This window comes from Triplophysa dalaica, chromosome 11, assembly GCF_015846415.1.
Source record: "Triplophysa dalaica isolate WHDGS20190420 chromosome 11, ASM1584641v1, whole genome shotgun sequence".
Classification (NCBI taxonomy): Eukaryota; Metazoa; Chordata; class Actinopteri; order Cypriniformes; family Nemacheilidae; genus Triplophysa; species Triplophysa dalaica.
This window is the reverse complement of record NC_079552.1, coordinates 19960329-19979860: the sequence shown is the minus strand read 5'-3', so window position 1 is coordinate 19979860 and position 19532 is coordinate 19960329. Positions and strand designations below refer to the sequence as shown.

General features: G+C 39.0%; 1 protein-coding gene across 4 annotated transcripts in view; it reads left to right on the top strand.

The window, feature by feature from the left end:
* The window catches only part of dst (dystonin), a 171242-nt gene that overhangs the window by 105459 nt on the left and 46251 nt on the right, over positions 1-19532 (top strand). For all 4 annotated transcript variants that reach the window (XM_056760083.1, XM_056760086.1, XM_056760084.1 and 1 more), the window contains exons 48-60: positions 596-772; positions 1712-1835; positions 3038-3246; positions 3469-3786; positions 3896-4062; positions 4420-4576; positions 6004-6130; positions 6257-6313; positions 6545-6774; positions 7095-7224; positions 7403-7602; positions 9868-10366; positions 11421-12889. In XM_056760083.1, the coding sequence (XP_056616061.1) occupies positions 596-772; positions 1712-1835; positions 3038-3246; positions 3469-3786; positions 3896-4062; positions 4420-4576; positions 6004-6130; positions 6257-6313; positions 6545-6774; positions 7095-7224; positions 7403-7602; positions 9868-10366; positions 11421-12889 (3864 nt within the window). The remainder of the gene's footprint in view (positions 1-595; positions 773-1711; positions 1836-3037; positions 3247-3468; positions 3787-3895; positions 4063-4419; positions 4577-6003; positions 6131-6256; positions 6314-6544; positions 6775-7094; positions 7225-7402; positions 7603-9867; positions 10367-11420; positions 12890-19532) is intronic.

Here is a 19532-nt window from a genome sequence, read left to right as displayed (position 1 = left end):
AACATTTGTCTACTAATGTTCCCTTTCTGTTGGTCTCTCGACGTTGTGTGGAGAACGACAGAGATGGTTCGCCCATCTGTCGTTCTCCACACAACGTCGAGAGACCGTCCATCAGGTAACTGACGTTACATATGTAACCAAGACGTTTTCACTAATGTTCCAATCTGTTGAGGACCATAATTATTATTTATAATATAAAATTTATAATTATTTATTATTTCTCAGTTTCTTTATTTTCGGTGATATTTCTCATTCAATTCTGCATTTAGATTTTTTACATTGTAGTTTATTGTATTTTTTTAATATAATTTCTTATAATTATATTATTTATCAAGTTTTTATGCATTTGGCAGATTCTTTTATCCAAAAGCGACTCAGGCGGCTTACCAACATGTACAAACATAACCCTTTCAAAAAAAATAAATGAGTAGAATTAATACAATTCATCTTTATTTTATCCATTCCATGAATCCACTTTTCCTCTCATGGTTACTGTTTTTTTTCATCATACTCCCCACACACACAAAATAGATTTCATGTGTGAGACTATGTGAATCAAAATAATAATCTGAGTCATACATATTGTTTATTTCAGTGTAATGATCTTGGAAACAATCTCAGAGATGTTGTGGAGAGGTACAGGAGGTATGAAGATGCCAGCGGATCTCTGGTGAAGTGGCTCAATGATTCTGAGCAAGAGTCCAGAAGACAGCAGTCTGAACCCATCGCTGGAGATCCACAAACATTACAGAGACAGCTGGAGGAAACCAAGGCATGAGCACCAAGACCTTACAAAAGCTGTTTTCGTACAATTATGATGTTTAGTCTGAAATGGATACTCCACCCAAAAATTTAAATTCTGTCATGAATTACTCATCCTCAAATAGTTGCAAACCTGTATAAAGTTATTTGCTCCATCTAATACAAAGAAAGATATTTGGAAGAATATTCTGGGGTAGTAAACATTTTTTAGTCAAAGGTGCCCCAGAACTGTTTTTCTAAATTCTTCAAAATATCTTATTTTGTGTTTAACAGAACAACACAAAAATACAATAATTGATTCTACTGTGGTAGTTAATGATGTCCTAGAAATATCAGTTAATAACATTCGTCCATTTTTCTTTGTGTTCAACAGAACAAAGAAATGTATACAGGTATGGAACAACTTGATGTTGAGTAAAGGAAGACAGAATTTTATTTTTTGGTGGTCTATCCCTTTAAACTGGGCCAGGATGTCTTCATTTGACATTACTCACATCTTTCCATATAAAGCATTTTCAGCCACAACAGGGCTATTTATAGACCTAAATACATGACATGCTCCGGAACACAAATAACAGCACAGATTTAAAGAGATTTGCTTGTTGTGCAAACCTGGATACAGAAGCAGACAATGGCAATTACTTTTCTTTATTGATTTTTTTACTGATTTTTTAAATCGATTACATGTCCCACGATGCGCTTAGACTGCATTCAGCAGACTTAGGTCACATACACAGCAAGAAAATGTATTCATGTTGTGTTTTTGTTCTTTAGGAGATAGTGACCTTGTATCTGACCTTCTTTATAACCTTATAGCAAACACTGTGACCCCTTAGTGTCATGTGGTGTATTGAGATGAATGTAGAATAGAATTAGCTTTTAGGGTAATTGATTTCACTAATAGATAATATCGAAAACATTGATTCTTATGGACACTGGTCTCTTTCAGAGTCTTCAAAGGCAGACCACAAACCATCAGTCTGCCGTTGACACACTGAGAAAAGCAGCTGAGGCTGTGATCACTGCAGAAGGCGATCTGCTGTCCAATCCAGATGAGATTCAAGAGACAGTCGGTGAGTCACAATAATATTAATATAATATAATGTATTTAAAATTACAATTCCAGAAGTAAACCACAATTTCCCTAACGGACTAGCAGTGGAATACTTGAACATTTAATTACTATGGCAATAAATCTGGTTCTTCAAAAATACAACAGGAGTCTAAGAAACAGAATAGTTAACAAAATACAGAAAAGAGTAAGAGAAACTCACATATGGGGCCCTATCATACACCCGCCGCATGGTGCAATTTTTGCTAGTTTCAGCCTGACGCAGTTCTCATTTACCGTCCTGCGCTGCATTGTTTAAATAGCAAATGCATTTGCGCTCATTTGTGCGCCCATGGTTGTGTTGGTCTAAAAAAGAGGGGTTTTCAGGCGCATTGTTGGCACAGTGCTATTTCGAGGAACTGAATTTTTTCTTTGTTATTTAAATAGCGTTTTAGTAGAAAATGCGCCTCATGGCGGGTCCACAACGAGGGAAGCGCAGCAGCACAAAAGCCTGCCAAATATAAAAATAAATGGAGTACAATGAAAAAGATGATTAATGTGGACCTAAAGATAAAAATCCGGCTTGTCCTGTAGATGCCTTTCCTCTCTGGAGAAGCGTCCATTCTTTGCTCTTGCAAAATAACGATGTAGTGGTGCAAGCTCAACTGGCTCTTAAAGGGAATGAGAGATGAGACTCTGATTGGTTTACTTCATGTTACGCCCAAAAAATACCCATGATTCGTTAAGAGAATCAGGACAACCCATTTTGATCATGCGCCCGGGCGCGCGACTGTTTTCCCGTCGTTAAAATCGCAAAAGTGCATTCGAACACAACCTGAGTGCACTTGCGCCCTGCTCTTTAGACCAAGCTTGAAAATAGGACACATGGAGTTAAAGTTTCCCTGTGGGTGATAATTTGATCCCTTAAAACCAATCGTTGACCAGCAAAATGACATATTTAAATGTTTTTTTCTCTTTGAAAATATTTTTTTTATATTTTTTATGAAGATAATACTCAGCAATGGTTTAAAATTATAAATTTGCATATGGCTTTTAAGAAAACATTTAAGTCATTAAAGGTTTTTATAGCAATAAATTGATTATGTGCCAAATTGGACATTATTCTGTCCAGTAATGACGCTTTATAGAATTATCTGTGCCTATGTACAGGCCTTTTAGACAGACAAAAAAAATGAAATAATTGCTTGTGTTTGCGGTTTGTAGATGACATCATCGAAAGATATGACAACCTGTCGAAGTCAGTAAGCGACCGCAACGAAAAGCTGCAGGTGACCCTGACTCGCTCTCTGAGTGTTCAGGACGGCCTGGATGAGATGATTAAGTGGATGGAGAAGGTGGAGGAGAGTGTGAAGGAAATTCCACAAGTGCCACTTGATTCAAATGCTCTTTCACATGCGCTTAGCAAAGAGGCTGTGAGTGAACTTTAATTCAATGAATGTGTTACAAAATAAATGCATAATGCAAACGCTTGCAGAAAGTGACACACGGGGGCGAAATTGACCATATTACTTGAAAGTACTGGTAGTCACATTTTGCTAAATTTTTATCGTGTTTTGAGCACAGTTTGTAGTAGACCAAGGTAGTGGAATGTAAAAGCATACTTTGTTTAAAAAGTTGATCTTCATGTATGTCAGGCCCTGGAGCAGGACATGTCCAGTAGGCTGAGCAGCATCACCACCATGAAGACAAAGGTGCAGACGTTTGTGGAGAGTGCTGACCCGGCGGCTGCTGCTCTGCTGCGGGATAAGATGGAGGCGTTGTCTAAGCGCTTTACGGACGCCTCTCAGCAGCACAGACAGAAGATGACTCAGATGGAACAGCTCAGAGACAAGGTGGAGCAGTTTGAGAAGACATCTGAGAAGGTTCAGCAGTTTGTGGTGAAGAGCTCGAAGGCTCTCGCAGAGACTGACGGACCTGGAAAGAACGTCACTGAGCTCTCTCAGCTCATCCAGGTACCACACCAGAACAGCAAACATGATAGCTCTGTTACATTTTGCAAATGTGTCTGTTTATGTACGACAATCCGTTTCATTTCAAACTTCTAATCAAATCTTTGTGTAGGACTCGAACGCAGAGTTAGTCGAGCATGCTAAGGATGTGGAAACCCTTCGAAAACTAACGGATGAACTCAGCAAGATGAGTCCTGATGGTAGTAAAGCTCTTATTCAGAGCAAGATGGAGAACATATCCAACAGCTTCAATGCTTTTAAAGATACCGTTCAAGAAAAGTAAGTGATTGTAGAGAAGATTTTAGCGAGAGTTGTATGAATTTAGTTTATGTAAAGCTGCCCAGAAAAGTGGGTTTTATTTTTTATTCTTTTTATAACTCTTTTGGCATTAATTGCAGAAGTATAATGTGGAAGGTGTAATGGTTTAGGAGAACGTTTGAGTTATATCAAAATGAATATTATTAGGCTCATATAATTTTGTAAAGGAAGGGTTTTTATTAGCTAGCGTATTTTTCGAGAATAAAAGCCACATGCTGTAATGGAACAGTGTGATAAAAATATAAAACCAGTTCTGTTTTTCGCCAGCTGTCTGGTCATTTATTACTCCTCAGTGTGCATGTGTGTCGTGTATTATAGAAAGCAGGAGGTTTCGTCGTGCCAGAAGCAGCTGCTGGAGTTTAAAGCAGCCGCGGGGGTGTTAATGAAATGGCTGGAGGAGACAAAAGAGCAAGTGCCAGTGCTTCAGCCCAACTGCAATGAGCCAGGCCTGAGAAAAGAGCTGCTGAAAGTAAACGTGAGTGATGGATTTCACTCCTCAGCCTTTATGTTGCTGCTCCATAACCTTCAGCCTCCAACGGTGCAGTGAATTAAGAATATAAGATATTCCTTTAACTTTACTCAGATCTTAAGAAATGATTCGTCTCCCAATGCATTTATCACATGACCTGCACTACTGTAAAAACCTGTTGTGACCTTGATGCACCTTCAAGAAGATGTTTGCTGTGATTTATGCAACATCACATTTGTAAAATATCCAGGAATAAATTATGTTTTATTGTGTGGTTGTAATGACATGTTGAAAAAACTTGTTTCCAGTGAAAATTTGAAGTGTTCATCCCAGAGCCGTTGAATACGAGAGTTACGACACTCACATAGATTTCCATGCGAAGAATGGAATGCGGAAGTAACTCGTGTCATTTGGTTGGAACTATTGATGGCTGATTGAAACACACGGCAACAAGATCGAGTGTCGTAACTCCCATATTTAAAGGCTCTGGTGAATCCATGGACTCTTAACGGCTGATATTACCCACAACTCACTGCGAGAGGGCGGAGTTTAGTGACGTCACTGCATGAATAAAATGTATTAAAAGATACTTCACTAAATTAATAAATGTACAGTTGCAAGTGTACAGTCAACATGACATGAAATAATGAATGTATAAATATTTAAATGCGAGCTGTATTTTGATCTTCATGATGTGGTCTAGGCAACAATCGTTTTGAGTCAGTATGTCCCAATGCGTGCATACAGATTTGCTATGCACCAAAATGTATGTTCTTTTGCATGACAAAAACAGTACATACTTTTGGTGCATAGTATAAGGTGAATTGGGATGCAGCATGGACCTGCTCACATAAATTAGCATTACGGCAGTGTTTAAATTGACTAATTGTTTTTGTTATTCTATTCAAATTAATTTCCTGGTTTGAATACCAATTAAAACGTCTTGTTAACGGACAAATTCAAAATAGAGAGATTCCGGTGACAACTTCTGTATTTTAAACCCTTTAAACAAATTAGAGAAAAGCGGGTTTCACACCAGGATGATGTTTTTGCACACATTCCTGTTTTGTAGGGTCTATAGCAGAGAGAGTGAACTTTCAGGAGTGTAGTCGCTGAACTCTCAGTGCAATACTGCTCACCGTACAGGAATGTGTGTGTGTGTCATGTTCAGAAAATAAACCAAAATGTCAAAGAATTGGTTTAGCGTAAAAATCGATTACAATGCCAAATACCATTATGAACAGCAACGTGGACTTACCCAAAAAGGAAATCTGAAACAATTTGGCCCTGTTTATGTCTGAAAGAAAATTAGGTTTTCATTACTCCTCAAAGGGGAATTTAATTTATTTACACATATCTCACGCTTGTCAACCAGCGATTAATGCTGTATAGGTCTTAAAGTTGCTCTTATGATCTCTTAATGTTTTCTGCAGGGCTTGTTGGATGAATGGACGTCTAAGGCTCCACCAGTTCAGGATATAAATAGCAAAGGGTCTGCTTTATGTAGTCTAATCAGTGTTTTGACATCACCGGCCAAAGCCAAAACACATCACAGCGCAGGTATTGCCAAAGAGTATTTTAAGAATTTATGAGAAATCTAATCACATGTCCAAAGTCGTTATTGATTAAATCCATCCAGCGTGCGGGACAAACAGATGGATTACATGTTTTATTCTGTTTTTTTAGGATTGGCTGTTGGTGATGGTTCTGGCCCAGGAAGCCAATCATATCTGACAAACCAAGGTGAAAGTTCACACTGTCCTCATGTTGATAATTTGGCTGATACAATAATGACTTTATTGGCTAACCAATATAATAGCCAGACTCTAAAGCTTCAAGCATTGTAATGTACATACTTGTTTAATACTATTGGAGCCTTATGTAGAGAATACAGTGGTTTAGTTGTGAAAGAAAATTAACCTTGATAATGTTTTCTTAAATATTAAATCAACAAATGATTTGTTTTTCCATTAGAGTTGATGCTGATACAGCAGAACACGTCCGGCATTAACAGCAGTTACGAGGATCTCGGAGAGCTGTTAAAGGCCAGATCCTCTGAGCTCAGTGATCTGATGAAGAAAATCCAAGCGGTCCATGAGCAGTCTGATTCTTTATTGAAGTGGATAGAGGACACAAAGAAGACAGCAGCATCTTCGAGAAACCCTCCATCTGACTCTGTAAAAACGCAGATAGAGCAACAGAAGGTAGATTTTTTTAATGAATTAAAATGTTCACATTTGTTAGCAGTGTTTGATCCGCTGTTATTATCAAGCTGTACATAGGACTACACCTCAGTTAAGATGCACAACTTTCTACATTTTGCTATGTGAATAATGAAGAACAATGAGAATGCAATATTAAAACTAGATTTGTTTGGTTGTTTTCAAAAAACAATCAAGCTATACCAAGACCAGATGTGAAAATAGCGATGCTCTAGCAACCACCCAGGTTCACGTATAAGATGTTCTTAGAAGCCTGTTCGATTGCCAGCATTTGAAGATTGAAACAGCTGATTATCTTGCAGGCCTTTGAAGAGAATATGAAAGAAAAGCACAAACAGGTCCTGCAGCTGAGAGAGAGCTTGCGCCGTCTGATCGAGGAACACCCCGATTCACCCGAAGCAGAAAAGTGGAAGCACATGCTGGCAAAGATCGGTATGCACCCATCATGTTCAAAAGCATGAATCTACTTTTATCTGCGACGTGGGTTGACCAGGTGCAAATCTGCGCACCGGCTCTAGTGAAACCTCGTGTGAGAGGAGGAGTTGCTGTATCAGTGCTAGAGTGAAGCCCAGAGTGATGAAGTGATGTGTGTAATGTGCTTCTCACACAGATGCAGGGTGGGAGGAGGTCAGGGGCACAGCGGAGATCAGGAAGCGGCATCTGGAGGAGTCATCCCGAATGCTAGAGCTCTTTCAGACGACTCAACCGCAGCTCTCGCAGTGGCTGCAGGAGAAAGAGCTGATGATGAGTGTGCTGGGTCCTCTGTCTGTAGATCCCAACATGCTTAATACACAAAAGCAACAAGTCCAGGTACTGGCGGTCACACGGTATTATTCAGGGAAACATACATTTGTGTACTTGGATGGGATTTTTTCACACATTTTAGAATTAAGGTGAACATAAAACTATGACAGAATTGTAACTTTAGGAATTATGTTGTGGCTAATCTAACATAAATCAAAACTATGTTATGTTTGATTATCTTCAGTGTAGTCACATTTCAAACTTCTTGTCATTTTATCAAGGAGCTTTTTGAGGTCTCACCCTGAGAGGCTTAGGGCCCTATCTTGCACCCAGCGCAATTGACTTTGTACACCGATGCATGTGTCATTCCTATTTTTCACCCGCGCAAAGCGCGCTTTTCCCTCCACAGAAGCACATCGCTAAACTAGTGAATGAACTTGCGCTCCCTGGGCGGTTCAGCGCAAAAAAGGAGGCGTGTTCCGGCGCAAACAATCCCTGGTGCTATTTTGCTGTTCCATTAAACAATTGAGCCACTGACCAGAAAAAACCTAGTCTAAAGTCAGTGGCGCGTTGCGCATTGTTCATTATGCTATTTTAAGGGCGCATGCTTGACCATAATGTATAGCGTGCACAACGCGCATACACTTTGCTCATGTAATCTACCCAGATGCAACAGTTATTTTTGCAAATCATAAATTGTTACACTAAAAAAATATTAACACATGAGATGACGGAAATCATTGTGGTGTGCCACGAAGATGTGAAAAAATAGGCATAAATCTAGCTTAAAAATTATTCAGGCTAATTGTAGTAATTAAGGATCAGACCTGTTTGCCCAATAGTGGCAATAAGACATATATGTATATAAGGACATCTGACAAATTGGTTTGTCCGTCAAGAACCAGGAAAAAAAATCGACTGAAAAACTGAAAAAACTGAAGGACTGAAAAAAAAAGACTGTGAATTCACCTTTACCATAATGTAAGTATATTAAAAACCTTAGTCTTCAACTTACCAGTTAAGTTGAGCGTGCTCATATTTTTGCGCCTGGTAAATACGCCATAATAATAGCAATCCATAATGGAACTTGCGCACCTGCTTTTAAAGGGAATGTTGGATGACGCTCTGATTGGTTTATTTCACGTTACGCCCAAACCACACCTATGAATAATGAAGCTACTTCAGACCAACCCATTTTAGATTTGCGCCGGGCTCAAGAGCCATTTATCCCGCCGGGAAAATAGCAACAGCGCCGAGACCCGCCCACAAAGTTACTTGACACTTTACTAAAGTAAAGTTTACTAAAGTGTCAAAGTAACCACAAAGTTACTTTGACACTTGCGTTTCAGATCGTTAAAATAGGGCCCTTAGTATTGAAAGCATTAAAGGACCAGTGTGTAGTTTTTTGCAGGATCTATTGACGGAAATGCAATATCATATACTGTATGTCTTCGGAGGTGTATAAAGACCTCTTATAATGAAGCGTTGTGTTTTTATTACCTTAGAATAAACTATTTCTATCTACATTTATTCCCTTGCATGGAATATGGTTGACATGTCGCCTTGTTGTTACTAGAGTAATTCTAAACTGCGGAAGTGCCATAAATATGCTATCTCTTTCGGGGAAAAAACGAAATGTGACAATATTTAAATCCTCTCTCGGCCTCCGAAGGGCGATTTAAGGGAGGGGTGGAGTGAACAGTTGGCAGTTTAGCGCTAGAAGCTGCTAAAAATGACATGCAGCACCTTTAAAAGCTTTTTATGTTTATCTACTTATTGAAAGAATCTGAATGAAAAGTTAGCGCAATTTTATTTTGCCTACAAAAAAAATTATAATAAAAAGAGTCAAGTATATTTCTTTAGAATAAAATATTTTAAACATGCAAAGCAAGCGATGCAGGTGGTTTTATTAATGGTTTAGAACAGATAGTAAGTTTAGTGACCCGAAACTTTTGACCAGCATTGTAGTACTGTAATACATATAAAACAAAATCTGGCAAACATTCTGTCATAATTTAGACCTCATGCCTGTATTTAATAAACACTAAAGAAGATGGATGGTTTATGCTGGCTGTACTGTTCTATACAGAGAAAGTGGACAGTTACCAATGACAAATGGCTGTCATGTTTCAAGAGGATGAAAATAATATCCATAAAAGGCACTCAAACTATATACCATGTCTTCTGAATTTACACAATCTCTCTGTGATAGAGGCATACCCATATTTATTATTTTGTCGTGTTACTTTATCTTGTGCACATGCTCTTTTTCAAACTCTCATTGTGTTGTATGACATGTAAGAAGTAATTAATTTAATTGTTTTTGTTCAGATTCTCCTGAAGGAGTTTGACAGCCGCAAACCTCAGTTAGAGAAGTTAAACGAGGCTGCCACATCCATAGCTAACGCATCAGAGGAGAAGCAGGATCCGGCTGTAGAGAAGGTTAAAGAACAACTGGCATCAATCTCACAGAAATGGCTGAACCTGACCGGCCAGCTGTCTCAGAGACATGCCCTTATCGAGAAGGCTGTAGGTAAAACCACTCAGTTTCAGGAGCTCTTACACAGCCTCAGTGAAAGTGTTGCCTGCCTGGAGAATGAACTTCGGAACCAGCAGACCCTCAGCACCCAGCCTGATGAAGTGAAGAAACAGATGGAGTCCACCAATGAAGTCCTGGCACAGTTGCGAGGGGAGAAGAAGAGGCTAAAGGAGGCAGAGATCATCTGCTCAGAGCTTTCTGCCATGGTGACTGAAGAGTACCTCAGAACGGACTTGACAAAGCAGCTCGAGAGCGTCTCCAAACCATTTAAACAACTGGAGGACAAAGCAGGTATAAGTTTATCTTTGTTTTCCTGCAACATCGCATAACAAGAACTGTGTTCTAATAATTTCTGTTTGAGATGAAAATGAAGCTACACACATAGAAATGCACAAAATTGGAAGGCTTTTTATCTGTCATACATGTCTCCCGTACCTACATTTGGTACATAATTAAATAACTAAATAACGCTATGAAAGATTCAAGTAGAGCGTAATGCTTTCTTTAACAACATCTACCGTTAAATGAATTCACCGGATTTCCCCCTAAAATGTGCTGAAACCATTCCTGTTTTTTTTTTAATGTGTGTCTAGTAGATGTAGTCTAAGAAAGTGCCCTCACAAGGTGTCATAACAAGTCTTAAATTTTTGTATTGTAGTGATCATATGCACACTCTTTTTTATGAAGGACTTCATCTTACCTTAAGAATGACAGGTGATGAACAAAGGTCACTGTAACCCCATGAATAAAACATAACCTGCGGCAACAGTTTTAAAGTAACCCAATTCTACAGGAAAACCACAGATTTGGCAACACTGTGTTGAAGAGCTGTGACCATAGAAAAGTTCTGTGAAAATCCCCACGTACTTTAACTTAATAATAACACAATGTAACACATTTTTCAAAAAGTTGTGTTTTGCTTTCATTTTTACTGTTTTTTATGAAACTTAACATGCTTTTGACCATCGACGGTACTCACAAAAAACTAAAAATGTATGCAGTTCGGTATTATTACTCGTATGCAGAAATGACAAGGTACTGGCAAAACACTGACCTCAGAACAATAGTTTAACTAAGACTTACTTAAAATGAGTCTAAATATACACTAAAACATTGATGCTACTTGAAAATAAAATTGACCACAATAATTAGCACCACATAATTGTACAAGAACTATAAAAAGGTCAAGCGAAACAACAATTTGTTACACTGTTTAATCATCAACATCATAACAATTTGACTGTGATTTAGCCATTTATTCTTACTCTTTATTCATTAAGATTTAAAGCAATTTGAATTGGCTTTCTGTAAAAATATTCTGATATATTTCTTTTGTGTCCATCAGGAAAGCGCATTGAGCAACTCAACTCAGCCTTTGCCAGCTCTCAGCAGTTCCATCAGACATCTAAAGACTTCCAGTCCTGGCTGAATGAAACGCTTCAGGACCAGTGTAAACCCCAGCCCGTCTCCGCTCACGTAGAAATGTTAAAACATAGACTGAAAGAGAACGGTGTTGTTCAGAAGACCATTTGTGAGCATGAGGACTCCTATAACACCATCACGAGGGAGGGAGAAGCTCTCCTCCAAAGTACAGAAGGGGCAGAGAAGGTGGCCCTTCAGGGGCAACTCTCTGCTTTAAAATCCAACTGGGACGATGTGAAGAAATGCAGTGCTGAGCAAGCTGGAAAGCTTCAAGGTGCCATGCAGAAAGCATTGAAGTACAAGGAAATTTCTGAAGATCTGAACTCATGGTTGCAGGAATGTGTAGTCAGGCAGAAGAGCGTGAAGCTTAGTGTGAACTTGGCGGAGGTCGAGAGCTCCGTCTCGCAGTTGAAGGCCATACAGAAGGACCTTGACAAGCATAGGGGGCAGGTTGTGATGATGAACGCTGCTGCAGACAGCCTCCTGGAAGTGGTCACTACGGATGGCGATACGGTTAGAGAGGAGAAGACGGCCATTGGTAAAAGGGTGGAGAAGCTAACAGAAGATTTACAGCTCAAGAAAGAATCATTAGAAAATATCTCACAGAAGATGAAAGAGTTCAATGACTTGCAAAAGGAAGCTAAAGTCCAACTGGAAGGTGCCAAGAAACAGCTCGAGGTTCATTCTGTTTTGGGTGTCCAAGCCTACGGCACCAAGAACCTGACCAACATGAAAGCCCAGCAGAACAGTTTGGAGGGTGTCCACAAGCAGATTGAGGATCTCAAAAATCTTGCTAAAAGTCTTGTGGTAGATGTCCCTGAGGTCGACGGTGTGACCGACCTTCTCCTTCGAGCGGACAGTCTTGAAAAGGACCACATTTCTGTTACCAAAGAGGTGGAAGACGCTTGCTCCACCCTGGAGAACAAACTCCAAGGCATCGGCCAATTTCAGAACAGCATTCGTGAAATGTTTGCAAGCTTTGCAGATCTGGACGACGAGTTGGACGGCATGGCTCCGGTCGGCAGAGATCTCGACACTCTACGGGGTCAGCAGAGCACTATCAAAGACTTTGTAAGGAAACTTCAGGATCTGATGAGCAACACGGCCAATGCCAAAGAAAGCTGCAAGAAGATGATGGAGTCTGAGGCCTCGCCAGATCTACTGGGTCTGAAGAGAGATCTGGAATCCCTGAACAAGCAGTGTGGGAAGCTGATGGACCGAGCAAGCGGCAGAAAAGAACAGGTTGAAGACACCCTGAGTCATCTGGAGGGCTTCTACAACAAAGTGAAAGTATTGACCCAAAAACTCAGTGAAGCTGAAAAGCAAGAGGAATCCCAAGAGACTGTGGGACTGGAAACAGAGGTCATTAACCAACAACTGGACTCTTTTAAGGTAAACACTTGTCACGTTGTTTCTGATTGTTTTTATGCATTCTTAAGTGTTTACATGACAAACACAAGTTTCAAAGTGGATGTATCTGATGCCAAAAAATGAATTAGCAAAAACGATGATATCACATGCTTGCATATTACGTGTTTAAACTTACCCACTATGAAGATGTGAGTAGGCTACTGGCCTTGGCACACACAATACCGTGCTTTTAGCTGTTTTCATGGATCTCTGTGAATGGGAATCATTTAGACAACATTGTTGTCTGCTTGTGAAATGCAAAATGGAAAAACGCCCTTTTTTTGTTGAACTGCAGGCGTATAAATGTACACTTGAAGTCTATAACAGCACAAAATTATAATTTTGAAGAAAACGTCTTTAAGAAGGAATAAAAAAAGGCAAAAGTGACTATTGAATAGTGAATATTTGAATATTAATAATATAAGTGAATATTTTTGGACAAAGCATGGTTGCTGTGTGTATATATGTTTATATTAGTGGTGGGCATAGATTAATTTTTTTAATATAGATTAATATAGATTAATCTAGATTAAAATGGCTCATTTGAATTCTGCCGAAGGCATTCAGAATATGTGTGCTACCCAAATAATGACTAAAAGTAAGTCTTTGAGAACGGGTTTCTCAAGCCAGGTGGCGCATTAGACCAGGGGCTCATCTCCTGTTTCCAAAATGCATCACAAACTGCTTGAGAAAGCTGTTCTACTATGATAATTGGTGATGAAAATTAAATTATGTTCAATAAAATGAACTTGTGTTTACTTCCGCATTAGCTAAGGGATGATTTGCGTTTAGGTGGTACTTGAGACTGGAAGAGCTCCTACAGTACATTTACATTTAGTCATTTAGCAGACGCTTTTATCCAAAGCGACTTACAAAGAGTTAGGGAGCAACAAGCGATATGTCATACAGGAGCCATAATACATTAGATCTCAATACAAAGTTACTGGTTTCAACTAAAGCTAGACCACTACCTGTTGACAGAAAGTGTTTTTTTTAAACCAATTCCGCATTGCACAAGGTGCAAACAACCTTAGTCTTGTCGATGTTTCTATTGGGAAGCTTCTTAAAAATTAATATTCCCTGAAGCAAACCCGGCGGCTTCATAGCTGCATCCATGTTAGCACGTCACGTGTGTTCAGACCAAACGCGAATGGCGTGTCAAGCGCGAGTGATTTATAAGTTAATGCAAAGAGCCAATAGACCTACTTGCTGCGCGAATCGCGCGAATGAAGCCCTGGTTATGAGATGATGAGGCGGCTTCTGCTTCCGCGAATGACGCGAATCACGCGAGTTGAAAAATTTCGTTCTCGCCCCGTACAGTGCAGTTAAGCTGGTATACATCCGCGCTAAAATATCAAGGTGAAAGTCATCATAGCTTGCGTAGTATAGACCCAGCTCCCAACCCAATTTTGAGAATAGATTAACGGCGACATTATCGCGCGATAAGAGTCCGTTAACGGCCCACCACTAGTTTATATATTATTTCTGTAGACGGTTTCATCTAAACAACATAAACAAACGTTACTGCGCATGCGCACTTTTGTGACCCCAACCGAATTTACGGTACACATTCACAAACCATAGAGTGCCTGTAGATTATTTTTATAACAATCAAAAGAAACCGAGAAGAGAACTTGTCTTTTTGTCTATTTTGAATTTATACTGCGATACCAAGCTCAACCACTAGATGTCAATGTACAATATGGATTGTTTAAATGCGACCAAACTACAGGACACATTCAACAAAATGTTTATTTAATAAAATGAACATACAACAAAATTCAATAAATCGTTTATTTAATACAATAATTACACAGTAAATGAACATAAATGAAATAAAATATAAATAGTTATATTATTAGACACTAGGCAAACACAGACGGGAAGTTAACTGGGGGTCAGGCGTGGGAACGTACGATAAAATGGTATTTATAAATTTTTGCAAACCAGTCAAAAAGCAGGCTAAATGACCAAACAGGTTGATATTTAAAAGTTTTACTTTTTACATGTGGAATCGAAACTTGGAATCGATAAGAATTGGAATCGATACAATTTAAACTATAACCAACCTTAATCCTTACATTTGTACACACTCGCAAAATACATGAACATTATTAAATAAGATAAAACTTCAAAGCTTATACTATTTATTTTGAAGAATGATAACACACATTTTAAACTGGAGATGGTGGTCTAGTGGGCTAAACCACTGAACTGGTAAATCAAAGGTTGCTGGTTCGATCCCAGCAGCCACCACCAGTGTGTCCTTGAGCAAGACACTTTACTCCACGTTGCTCCAGGGGGATTGTCCCTGTAATAAGTGCACTGTAAGTCGCTTTGGATAAAAGCGTCTGCAAAATGACTAAATGTAAATGTAAATGTAAACTAAACATTTAACAAAAAGAAGTTTTTTTGCGTTGATAAAACATGCTATTTGGAAAAGTAGTATTAAGACACTTTGATTTCCAAATGTTAAACAAAAGTTATTAGTGAAACAAGAACATCGTTTATATCATAAAACATAGCTGTGATTACCCTCTTAAAACACACATGTACCCAGTAAAAACGTTGCTTGTAGTTGCCAATCTTTTAAAGTTTTTATGAAGGACTTACTTATTAAAATGTCAGCAGTATTTTACAGAATGTTGGTATCCACATGCTGGACTTTTCTCTAGACAGTTCAGAGAGCATCTGGTGGTAACAAAAGAGCGTCAGCTGATGGTTCATTGGATTGAATGAGCATTGAGCCAGCTGGAGACCAGTGGGGTGCCGCGTGTCATAGCGGACCAGTGAAAGGTGGCCGAGTCTGACTTGACTGCTTCTTGGTCTATTAGCGAGCGCTGGGCAGGCCTCTCTATTCACTGCAGACAATAGACTGAAAAATCTCTCCTGCCTGCTAATTCAATTGTTTTGGTCTTGCTTTACTTTTTGTTGTGCAAATATTAGCAAAACCGATTATGAAACCCTGGAAGAAGTTTTTAAGTAATGATTTGAGGTTAAAACATCTTAAGCAGGTGCTGTTAAAGACCTAAGAAAGCTATTTTCAATCAAATGTAAAATGATGCAGTGGAGGCCTATGTGTACGTAGATTTATGTCAAAGAGTTTTACGTATACATCGTCATCATCATATCTAGAGATCTTCATCTTCCTTTTTCAAATATGATGTTTGTGTTGCCTTTCACTTTAGATTTTTTGCTGCTTGTGATTCCATTTGTCATGCATCACATTGTTAAGAGAAGCATGAGGTGCCAGTAATGTCTGGATTTTTTATATATTGCTTGAATGCCTTTGGAGCTGAAAAATGCTGAAGCTATATTTGGCCATTCGTATATGAATCAAACATGGGGGTGTTGTGGGTCGTCCATGTGCTGCTGGAAACATCAGCTGCCGCTCCTCAGTCCATCATTTGGCCTCTTGTTGTTCCGGTGCGTCATTCTTTTTGTTCTTTTCAATGTTTGGGTCATCACCGCTACATCAGCATCTGCTGGTGGAAATTCATCTTTGTTCTCACTGGTACGGCCATCAAACTTAAGAAATGTGATGCTGTTGCTTAAGAAAATACATAGGAGTGTAAAAAAGTTGCTGGTTTATTCTCACAGATTTTCAAATGCTCATTTCCAGAGACAACTGTTATTGCTAAGAGGTTGCTCTTTATGGACCAGCAGATTTCCTTTTTAAGTGCCTTCTTAGAATTGCTTAGGAGACATAAAATGAGACTGTAATTGTTGAAATCCATAAAGGGTATGGAGGTGTTAAGGAAATGTAGATTGTAGAGGTTTAATAATCTGGATCTTAGTTCATTGCTGAGTTCATTTTGAGTTCTTCAATAATATTAACTTTTGATGCAGACTTTGAGTCATTTTTCAGATCTGTTCTGAAACTCTAATAGTGGCACTTGTGAGATATTTCTGGGCTTTTCTGAACAACTAAATTTATGAGTTTTGCCTCCCATGGTTGACCACATGGTGAACCTGTGGGAATTTCTGGCTCTTGAATAATATTTAGGCAACTCCTTACTCCAAAGGTGATGATGATAAAAGAGACTTTGTGAAGTGTTGGACTTACTCATCACCCTGACTCATGATATACAAACCCCCTCAGAAAGAACACGACACCATCCCACACCAGAGCGCATGAACTTCTGCACATTGTTGCATTATGATGCCGTTTCACTGCGATCGTATTGCAATACGGCTCAAATGATCTCAGCCCGTAAGTGCTGGAGAAATGTATTCTGAGATTAGTTTTCCCTTTTCAACAAAACCTTTGTTCTCGTCTAAATAATAGTTGTGCGTTTCTGTGCCTGTGGGTATTGTCTGTGTGAATGGTGAGAGATTCTGTTGACAGACTTTTTTTCGGATGGGTTAAAGTCCCTGCCCTGTTTCTGTGCACAGACAACTATTGTCTCCTTTAATGTCTGTGTTTAAATGAATGGATTCATGCATGTAGCATCAGGTCAAAGAATGTGTTCATTCACATGGAAGTGCATTGAAATGTCCCAAATCAAATTTGTGAACAGGGCCCAAAATTGATTTAAGTGTTTGGCCAGCGGAAGGTAAGTTTAGAAGATTTACCTGCCGTAAATAATATATTACATGTAATTAAAATTATATCTATATATTTTGATCAAGTAATTTTGTCGCTCTGTTTAGTTGTGACGTTTAATTCAAAGGATTTTCACCCTGAACACTTGATGCGCCCTAAAAAAACCTCAGATTAGGAAGTATGCCAAAGACTTATTGAGGGCTCATCATTCATTCTTGTTATTTACAAATAACTTTTACATTTAGTATTTGGTTAATGAAAACTTCAAGGGCCTTTCAAGAAAAATGCTTTGTAAATTGTTCAAAAACATTCTTGTCACCCGTGACCCGAGGTAGTTCGGATAAGAGGTAGAAAATGGAATGGAATGGAACATTCTTGTCACATCTCATTAAGTCTGACAATTTATGTAAGTCGATTTATGAGAAATGTCCACAGAAATTTGTTCTGTTCGGGTTTCATAATCATTGTATCAAGATCAAAGAGCAAATGGTCAGGTTCATCCACACAAAATGCCACTTCACAAAGATAAAAACCCTTTTATTGTGTCGAAAAGACGTCTGTATGGCGTCAACAGCTCCAAATGCATCTTTAAGACATCAGAGACTTTGGCCTTGGAAGGGTCAAAAAAAAATTCTGCCTTTCTTTATTTAGAGCCTTGAGTATTTTAATACTCTTATTTTTTTCCAGCTTCCCTTTTTTTTGATAGCACAGACGGAAACAAAATGTATTCATTCGAAATGACCCGTAGAACAACTGCCCCAATTTTGTGTTCGACTGTCATCATAAATACATTTACACATAATATGAGTTACTGTAATTTTATGAACTGCATATTAATGTAGAAAATACCTTCAAACCTTAAATCTGCAGTTTGTCTCTTATCGTTATTAGGAGACCGTCTAAACCCTGTCTTAAATATGACTACAATATGCAATGTAAGAATTGTTATGAGTATGGTGTCAACACAACTGCCTCATAACGGCTTTATTCTGGGTATAAAAAATGCCTGAGCATGTTTTTAGTCAAAGGTCTTTTGGGTAATTTTCCCTGGCCACTTTCTCTAAGCTGTACACACTTCTAAGCCCTTGAAAGTAAACATACAGTATGTACTCCCTACCTTTCCAATCCACTCCCTAGGACACTATCAGAGAAATATCCAGATATTATCTTGTGTCATAAAGTTGACAAGTACCAGAAAGAAAAGCCCGTTCTTTATACCCTGTTGCATCTCCTACTTTGTTCACTTGCCATGTAAAAAGAGCTGTCATGCACTTGGCAGAGGTTAGAGTCTTATATTACCCACATCCAGTTCCTCCTTTAGCATTCCTCTCTAATAAAGAGATACTACAGACTCCTCTGAACCACCGAGAAGTGGAGGAGAGACAAGCAAACAGCAGATCTGTTTCTGCCCTCTATGATGTCATCTGAGAGGGAGCCCTTCACTTTTTTCTCTCGTTCTGCCCTCCCCTGACGTTAGGAGGAGGAGGGTTTTGCTATCAGAGCAGAAATCACACTAAGAAGTTAAGTCAAATGGGCCAGGGAGACAGAAGGGGGAAATTAAAAGAGGGTCAGGGAACTACCAATCAGCTTGAGCCGGCCGCACAAATGGAGTTGTGGCAGATGTTGGCTGAATAATGCGAGGGGGGGCGGGGCCTTGAGCCCTGTGCCAGGAGGGTGTCTGTCATTGCCGGTTGGACCACAAGAGAGGCAGGAGTGGCTTTTTGTTTCTCCAGGAGCTTATGGCTTTGTTTTCCCAGATTCAAGGATTTGTACCGGGATATTGCCACCAATATGCGTCCAAGAGACATGTGGATAACTGCGTGAGAATGTTGAGGATAATCTAAACAGATGAGCACTTTGTTTATGCTACGGATGATGTCTGTGATGGAGTTACAAGGAACTAAGGATAGAAGCAAAAATGACAGGTTGTGACAATGGAGAGGAATGGAAACCAGGAAGATTGTCATCGTGGAAGAGAGTGTTTTTATGTATATTGTGGTTAATTGTTCTTTATCTCTGGAAGTAATTGTATGTAATATTTAAATGTAATTTTATTAACATTCAAAGGCTATATTTTTG